Genomic DNA, 9046 nt, shown 5'->3' with positions numbered 1-9046 from the left:
TGAGCAACGTCTTTCCCGTTCACCTTGTCCACCAGTGACTTCCCCAAGCCATGATCATCTTCCCACTTTGGGGGGAGGGGGGTGTCGTCACACTCAACGGGGTTCTTCACGAGGGTTCGGGGTCGGGTCCCGAGGTATCTATCAATGGTCGAGTCAAAGGGCCCTCCTCGGAACTGTAACTGCTATAGCACTTTATCCATACACGCCCAAAGGTCCTCGGGGCTAAAACAAAGTCTGAAGTTCTCAGGGGAATGGTAAAGGAGTCCATGTCTCCTCTCAGCCTTTCCACAATTCATAAAACACGTCTTCTTGGTAAGAGATGGCCTCCTCTGCCCAGCGCTGGGACTTATGAGGTGATGTGCTGCACTCTGATTGGCAGAGGGCATTGGAAGGAGTTCTTAGAGGGGTCACATGACCCTCTTCTGGGAGGATCACCCCTTCCGAGAACCTACCCTGTTTTGGTCAACTCTCCTCTTGGGGCAGTCCTCTGCAGCTGAAACCCATCGCAACTGGTAAAGGGTGGTGAGAGGAGTTCCTAGAGGGGTCACATGAAGCACTTCCGGATGGGTCACCCCACCCCAGAATTCCCCCCAGTTGGTCAAATCTCCTCTTGGAGTGATCCCCAGTGGCTGAAACCCATCCTGATCGGTAGATGGCGGTGGGAGGAGTTCTTAAAGGGGGTCACACAAAGTACAGGTCACCTGCCCCGGAACTCCCCCTGATTGGTCAAGTCTTCTCTCGGGGCATTCCTATTGGGGCGAAACCCATCCTGATTGGTAGAGGAAAGTGGGAGGAGTTCTTAGAGGGGTCACATGACACATCTTGCTGCCGGGGTCAAGGGGTGAGGTTAACATTTGATTGATGATAGGGCCCTTATACCACTGGAGCGCCTTGTTCTGTTGGTCTCTGTTCTGCTTCATTCGCCAAGCACTCGGCCAGGACAGATGTCACTTATGAGCTCAGTTGCCACCAGCTGGACAGTGGGACTTGGGTCTTTCTCTAGGACCTGGAGAGCTGAAATTACAGGAGGACATCACGTTAGTGAACAGACTGTCAAATCACAGCTAAGCGTGATCACAGAACCTTGAAGTACCTGAGCAGAATGATCACATGGAAAAATGTGAAACTGGGCTCAGTCCTTTTATTGAGGGTGGAAAATACATGAGAGATGAATAGGCCTCACTTTTCATATAGTCACCTGTGCCTGAAATAGCTGGAGACTTATTACTTCTGAATACCACACAACAGCAGCTCTCCAATACAAACAAAGCTTTAGGGTCCCCCATTGGGTCCCTTCCATGCTCCTAACTGTGGGGAGACCCTGACTCTACCAGAAAGTCATCCACTCCGCAGCAAATCGAAGAAGGTCCATTGTTTCAATAGTTTCCACTTTTCAGTTATTTTCCAGCTCTATTCAGGAGCCACTGCCTGAGCTCAACTAAACCTGGAATTTAACACAGGCCAGGTCCAAGCTGGTTTGCGCATGATACAGGGCACCTACTGGAAGGAAAATTGCTGGTGGAAAATTTGGGGTAGCAGAAAGTGGCTACTTCTCACTTGGGGAGTCCACAGAGAGCCAATAAAGCCCAAAGTGTGGCTAGCACTGGCTGGGGAGGGGGTATTGCCAGGACAACCAGGAGATGCACTGACTCATATCACACCTTCTGCAGCTTCCTCCTTCAGGGGAAATTAAGGCTGACTTTCTACTGGGCAAGAGTGAATTTGTCCTTCGATGTGTGGCTGATGCACTTTGCACCAGTGGTATCGGTTACTGCTGCTTGTGAGCTAAATTCCTTTATAACTCACTAATGAGCAGGACTTCAGCTGTATTGATCACTTACACTTCAGCAGATGTGCCAGGTCTAGCCATTTCATACGCTGAGTGTCTGTGTGTTCCAGGATGATGCCTAAATACAAAATGTCAAATAAACAACAACAACAACAACAATAAAACCTTCCCTTGTTGAGGGCAAAGTGATATTAGCAGCCCTTAGACAGGTCTTTGGTGTCTCCTACTGTGGGCCTAAGGGTGAGCTGTGGGCAAGAGGATGCTAGAGCGGTTTAGAGTCCACACCAAAGAGAATGAGAGAGACATTTTTTAAAAAGAATGTTTACATAAAACCCATTTGCTTGAAACAGTCTGTGCTCCTCTTGCCACTGCACTCAGTTACTGGAGACGTACTAAGATAGCGTCTTCGTCTAGTGGTCTGAGCAAAGGACTGGGGCCAGGAATAAGCGAGTTCTAAGCAGGGATCTCACAAGGTGACTGATAGGTGAGCCCCAATGCCTGCCTGTCTCACATGGGTGTGCTAGGGAGAAGAGGGCACTGGGCCAAAGAGGAGGAACCTAATGCTTCCTTGACAAGGTGCTGTGGCCAGGAAGGTGAAACAGCAGGCGCTATGGGGAGGTGGGCTGCATGCCTCCCAGTGATGAAGTCGCAGTGAGGAGCACTGAACAGCACTGGGTAGGTCTGCACTTTGAGCTAGGGGTATCACACCCAGTTCAATGGGACGGGCCCACACTAGCTCTGACAGCGCTAGCATTAGAATGTAGCTAAGGCAGCACAAGCCGTAGGAGGAGCAGCCACTGTGAGAACAGACTTTGGGGTTTGGATGGGATCATACTTGGGGTGGTTAAACCTCCTGCTGCTCCTGCCGTCGCAGCTACTCTCTATTTTTAGCACACAGGGCTAGTGCGGGTGTGTCTCATTAAGCTGGGAATTATATCCCCAGCTCAAAGTGTAACCATGCCCTACGTGACAGTGTCCCAGCCGCTACTGCGAAATGACTGCACCGTGCTTCCCCTGCAACAATCCCGAAGCACTTTATAGCAACTAATGAATTCCTCCGACCACCATCCTAGAGAGGTAGGGACATTAACATCTCCATCTATGGCTGGAAAGCTGAGGCACAGAGGGATTAAGGGCAGCTCAGTGCTGCATAGTGGGATTTTTTCTGTCTCCCTCAATGTGAATATCAAAAGGGACACTGGGCATCACCTCTCACCAGCTAAGTTGGCGGCAACTGCCCGGATCCCGTCCCAGCTGCTACTGAAGGACGCGATGGTGGTGCTGTACAAGTTCTCCAGCAGCTCTGCATTCTCTTTGGCCTAGAGGAAATCAGGGACACATGAGCTCTCTCTGGCTAGAAGTGCCCTTTGACTGCCAGCACATGCTTTTATGAACCACAGGTAAATAAGAGAATGAACAGGTGGCTGGGTAGAAGTGGAAAAATGGGAATCTGGGGCAGATTTACATTTCCCATCACCCTCCAGTCAATAATCTCCTACAGTTCAACAGCTCACTCACAAGGTGTCTGCAAATGTCCACCTGGAGCTCTTCAGGCTTCAGCTCGGCTCTGCCACCAAGGTGCCTATTGATCGCATGTTGGAGTCTCTTCAGTCCCAAAAACGGGAAACAGAGGTGAAACGTAGCTCTGCATTCCTGAAAAAGAACATCACACCATTGAATTGTTCCCTACCGAGTGCTGTGTTCAATCAAAGGGAACTCATCTGCGTGACTGCTCATCTATTCCAGGACAAAAAGGGATTCATCTGGATGCGACTGGCAGAAACATGCAGGAATGACTAATAGAGGGGAGAGCTTCCACTGAAACCTGGAGGTAGCATCAATGTCTTTTGGGAACAGATATACCGATGAAAGCTGCTTCACCAGGCACAGCTGTGGTCTCTCCTCTGTTCTGGGGAGGCAGGGGCCTGGGGTGCAGAGAGAGACAGGAACAGAGCCCTGTAGGGGTCAGACCCATGACCTATCCTGGATTCTGGTGAGGCAGCCATGGACCAACCTGGCTGGAACTGACTCAGCAGGAGGGCAATGAACTGAGGGGAGAATTTGGGTCTCCACAGCAGGCAGGAATAGCAGAGCTCCCCTGACATTGGGAGGAAGATTCCTTTGGCTTAGTAAATAAGTCACTGTTGGTCTTACCATTGAAACCTTGGGGCTTGGGGCTTGCAGGTGCAGCAGAAGTGTGACCCAGCTCTTTCGAACCTGCTCGGCGAAATAGGCCTTCCGTTTTTTCTTTGTCAACTGAGCCAGGATGCCAAATAGGACAAAGGCCACTGAGCGAAGAGCATCGTTCTCCTACAGCCAAGAAAGCCCCACAACTTGGTAAGTAAGGGACAATCCCATCACGCACCTCACACAGACGTCTCTTCTACACTAAAGTAGAGTGATTGCAACTACAGCTAGTCAGATAAACTTTAATTAACCAACTTTTTGTTTGAATTTTCTGATTCATGAAAATATTTTAGAGACAGTTCAATTTTGATGAAATTCCTCCAGAAGCCAGGCAGGGTCCTTAGAAACCTGCCTGGTGTCTTGCCAGTACACCCATCCAGCTCCTTGGCAGCCAGTCTAGCAGGCTGACTGGGATCATAGGCTTCCAGGCTCCCAGCTTTGGGGGGAAGGATAGCTCAGTGGTTTGAGTATTGGCCTGCTAAACCCAGGGTTGTGAGTTCAGTCCCTGGGGGGCCATTTTGGGAACTGGGATAAAAAGCTGGGGATTAGTCCTGCTTTGAGCAGAGGGTTGGACTAGATGACCTCCTGAGGTCCCTTCCAATTCTATGACCCTGGGAGTCCTAGCTCTCAAATTTGCAACTCCCTGGTACCTCTAGCTCCCAGAGTTTCCTGGGTTCCCAGCACCAGGATAGTCTGAGAGCAGACTGCCCCGGGCCAAGGCTTCCAACAGAGCTAGGTTGAGAATAGTAATTCTGTTTCACAAGGAGTTCTGAAGTTTGGAGAGAGGGGTTCCCACAAATAGGAACAAAACCAAAATTTGAAATTTCAAAATTCTCTGCAAAAGAGAATTATCATTCCAACCCTCTCACATAAAAACAGTATAGAGCAGGCCCAATGCTCTCTATTGCACTCTGTAACCCCCTTTTCATGGTTATCTAGCTACCTAATCTAGTATTCAGACTTTCTTTGAGGTTCTCAGTGGCAATCAAGAAGAACAGAAGGGTGAGACTGTGGGAGCAGGGATGTCATCCCCATCCTCCTAATGTTCTCCTCCTCCGTAAAACACCTCCCTTCCCTGGGGCCTAAAATCTCTGCACTCTGACATGAGCAATGCCCAGGGAGTCCACATCACACATCGTAAATCGAGTCTAATCAAGATCGGTTGAACTGGGGTTGGAGAGTTCTGTTCACATACATCGTCAAAGTAGGTCCGGATCTGTTGGGTGAGGTCTTTGAAGGAAGAACCGATGTCCTTCTCTTTCAGCTCCTTCAGGACATTGGCCAGTGCTTTCATGCTCTCACCAATCACTTCAGCACTGAAAGTGTCATGTAAGGCCCTCATCAGTATGTCCAGAAGAAACTTCTTGTACTTTTTCACCTGTACAAACATACGACATTAAAGAATACTTATCACTGATCACACTTCTAAGAAGTTTTCTTTAGCAGTTATGAAGCTGTGGGAATTTCATCAACCCTCTCTCCCTCCAGAGACCTAGAGCTATATTTCAGACCAGGTGCTAGCTACAATGAGCCAAACTCGGTGCCATAATACACCTGTGTAATCCTATTATTAGATTTCTAGTTACTTAGATTCCGAGGCCAAAAGGGACCATTGTGATTATCCGGTCTGACCTCCTGCATAACATAGAACTTCTCCGAAATAGTCTCTGAACTAGAGTATATCTTCTAGAAAAACATCCAATCTTGATTTTAAAATTGCTAGTGACCGAAAATCCACCACAACTTTTGGTAAATTGTTCCAATGGTTAATTAAAATTACTATTAAAAATGTATGCCTTATTACCAGTCTGAATTAATCTAGCTTCCTTTTTCTCCATTGAATCTTGTTATACCATTGTTTGCTAATGTGAAGAACCCATTATCAAAATTTGTTCCCCATGTGAGTAGTTATAGACTGTCCTCTAGTCACTCCTTAACCTTCTCTTTGTAAAGATAAATAGATTGAGCTTCTTGAGTCTGTCACTAAAGGTATATTTTCCAATCCTTTGATAGTTCTTGTGACTCTTCTCTGAATCCTCTCTAATTTATCAGCATCCTTCTTGAATTGTGGACACCTGATCTGGACACAGCATTCCAGCAGCGCTCACATGAGTGCCGTATTCAGAGGGAAAATAACTTCTTTACTCTTCCTCAAGATTCCTCTGTTTATGCCTCCAGGGATCATTTCAGTCCTTTTGGCCACAACTTCACATTGGGAGCTTATGTTCAACTGATTATCTGCCATGGCTCAAGTTTTTTCTCAGCATCATTGTTTCCTGGGATAGAGTCTCCCATCCTGTAAGTATGGCCTGCATTTTTTGTTCCTAGATGTATACATTTACATATGGTTACATTAAAGTGCACATTGTTTACTTATGCCCAGTTTACCAAAGGATCCAGCTTGCTCTGTATTGACTGCAAAAAGGTTACTAGGGTATGGGAGAGCTCTGTATTGACTGCAAAAAGGTTACTAGGGTATGGGAGAGAGCAGAATTTGGCCTAGTGCATTGTGTGCAGCCTCTGTAAACTTTGAACAATTATTTCCCTTGGTTTCTCTATTTATGTTGCATCCTATTCAGTAATCTCTCATACCTTCACAGGCGCCCCATCGACTATATTTCCCAGGCCTCTTACAGCCATCTGACGGACAATGCTGTTCCTATCCTGTGACCTTTCTTCCAAGATGTGCAAGACACTCTTAAGTAACTTTTTCTCCCTGAGCATGGGATCACTCATTAGCTGAAATAAAATCAACATGTCCATTAGCCCCAATATGATCCTTAAGATTGGGAATAGAATTTGAGCCGACATGGAATACACTAAAAACAACAAGGAGTCCTCCTATAGCCACAGTCTTGTGGATACAGACTAATATGGCTACCCCTCTGATACGTGGCACATAACACACTGTAACTTTATCATTCCACACAAATGAGAAATGTCTTAAACACATGCTGCTTTCCTTTTGGGCACTATAATAGGGATCGACTCACCTCTTGAGAGCCTCTTAGTGGCTGGGTCTGGTACCACAGTCCTTTTCTCACCCCTGGTGCACCCTGCCAGCTGACCTCAGTGAGTCTTCTGTGGCTCAGGCCTCTGGCTAAGTCCCAAAGTCCAAATGAACCCCTTCTGGGCTAGTCAAGAACAGTCCCATTGCCCTCACTAGGGTCTCCAGCCCCAACTCTGGGTCCTTGAAATTCTGCCCTTTGTTCAAGCTCTCCGTAAGCATTGTCCCCTTCCTGGGGCTTATGCCACTGTAAGTGGTAGGGGAACCAGGGCCTGCCCACAACTCTGAGCTCCAAACCATGGACCCTGTAAACAGTAGCTAGGCACTGCTTGATTTCAGTTCATTGTTGCTTTTTCCTACCGGCCACTTTTAGCTTCACCCTCACCTCAAGGTTCAAGTTCTTAAGGACTCTCTTCCTGCAAACCCAACTTAAGCAAATGCTGCCAGAATCAAACTCTGGCAATCCCCGGAATTTCTGTTGCCAGAGAGCAGCACCCTATCTTGCCCCTCCAGTTCCTGGCAGGAACTGACCTGCTAAGGCCCTGCAGCTCCTTTTAGTTGAGCTTGATGGGCTCTGATAGGCTGCTTTCATGAGGCCTCTCTAGACAGACCCAGATTTGTGGCTCTTTTCCTGGGGCAGGGGGCAGTAGGACCATGGGGCCTCTTGTAAGGAGCCTCAAAGCCCAGGAACAGCCCATCCCAGGCACAGATCGATTGTTTTCCTTAGAACCAGATGAGCCCCTAAGATAGTTACTTAGTGTAAGGGAGGATGGTCCAGAAGTTAACACACTTGCCTAGGACTTAGGAGACCCAGGTTCAATTTCCTACTCCCTCAAAGACTTCCTGGGTGACCTTGGGCAAATCACTTAGCCCTTCTATGCATCAGCTCCCTGCCTGTAAAATAGGAATAATAGTGCTTCCCTACCTCCCAGGAGTGTTGTGGGGATACATACATACATAAATGAGTTTTGAGGTACTCAGATACAATAGTCATGAGAACCTAAGACAGATGTGAATGTATTTGTATGTTGCTTGTTTTATAGTATTAGGACACTAGGTTCATTCCGAAGATCTGCTGAGTGAAACCAAAATCAGGAGCTGTTGGTTAGTATCAGCACTGGGATTTGGCAGAAGAGGTCCAGTACTTCAAACTCTGTCTGTATCTCTCTCAGCCAGCACCTGTGGTTGTGTAGCTAGTATAGGCAATGACAGCAATACAAATATCAGCGAGAGAATGACTCCAAAAGGTAGAATGAAGTTCCTTGTCAGGTTTCCATATAAAGGGGGACCCAGTCTACTATCTAAAATGACAGTTACTCCTATGAACTGAACTGTACAACTCCTTAAAAGAAAGGCAAACAGACAGTGGTCTAATGGTGAAACTGCTCTTCGGAGCCCTGTGTCTTACCTGGGCAAGGAAAGCTGTGCCGGTGACTCGGAAGTTTTCCATTGGGGAATTCACCCAGGGGAGGAGGCTCTGGATGATCTCAAGTGTTATTAATCCAAATCTTAGCAGAACACTGGAAGGCAAAAAACCGCTTATGGGGTCGATTGCACACTTCAAAAACTCAGCTGCTCTGAGCAGACAGCTCTGATATCTATGGGTGGGAGCTGTGTGTTTCCACCCAGGGCACCCCCCACAAAGCTATAAACTGGAGGTTCCCTCTCAGCCACTCTATTTGCTACTGATTCCCAAGGATAAAATCATGCCTCCTAGATCTCTTACCTCACCAGCAGACACACTCCCTCATGGTGAGTCTGGGGGTTTTCAAGCAGAATCCATGTTTTCTGCTTCCTGAGCACTCTCACCAGTCTCTCATTCCCAACTTTGGAAAGCACAGACTCTAACGCTTGGACAGAAAACCTGGGGAAAGAGGCACAGAACTGCAGCAATCAGTAGGAAGGTGCAGCCTGAACAGAGTCAGGAAGCCCAGGTTACTTGTCAGGTCTGCTGTTCATCGACAGTTCATCCACTGGCAACATTCTGGACACCAGTGTCCCTGGAAGGACTTGATGCCAGGAAGTAAGTTTCTGTCTCATACATCTCATATGACTAGTTTTGC

General features: G+C 47.6%; 1 protein-coding gene across 1 annotated transcript; it reads right to left on the bottom strand.

Moving 5' to 3' along the window:
* Positions 1-404: 404 nt before the first annotated feature.
* LOC123371946 (maestro heat-like repeat-containing protein family member 2B) lies at positions 405-8826 on the bottom strand. Its single transcript, XM_045019861.1, has 9 exons — positions 8710-8826; positions 8392-8503; positions 6569-6715; positions 5172-5354; positions 3944-4099; positions 3308-3442; positions 3006-3108; positions 1842-1907; positions 405-1014 (listed from the first exon to the last, which is right to left on the bottom strand). Exons 2-9 carry the CDS (start codon positions 8431-8433, stop codon positions 917-919), a joined length of 930 nt encoding a protein of 309 aa, XP_044875796.1. The 5' UTR covers positions 8434-8503; positions 8710-8826; the 3' UTR covers positions 405-916.
* Between the last annotated feature and the right edge of the window lie 220 nt (positions 8827-9046).

The sequence above is a fragment of the Mauremys mutica genome, chromosome 5 (assembly GCF_020497125.1).
Source record: "Mauremys mutica isolate MM-2020 ecotype Southern chromosome 5, ASM2049712v1, whole genome shotgun sequence".
NCBI classification, from domain to species: domain Eukaryota; kingdom Metazoa; phylum Chordata; order Testudines; family Geoemydidae; genus Mauremys; species Mauremys mutica.
Note: the sequence above shows the minus strand (reverse complement) of the source record. Positions and strands in the feature narration are given on the sequence as shown.

What these genes read in the sequence shown, in the direction of transcription:
- LOC123371946 (XM_045019861.1), bottom strand. Translation starts at nt 8,433, where the DNA reads ATGGAAAACTTCCGAGTCACCGGCACAGCTTTCCTTGCCCAG. An exon ending in GCACAGCTTTCCTTGCCCAG is followed by an intron (nt 6,716 to 8,391) that starts GTAAGACACAGG and finishes ATTTTATTTCAG; the next exon opens with CTAATGAGTGATCCCATGCT. An exon ending in AGTTGCCGCCAACTTAGCTG is followed by an intron (nt 1,908 to 3,005) that starts GTGAGAGGTGAT and finishes TTTTGTATTTAG; the next exon opens with GCATCATCCTGGAACACACA.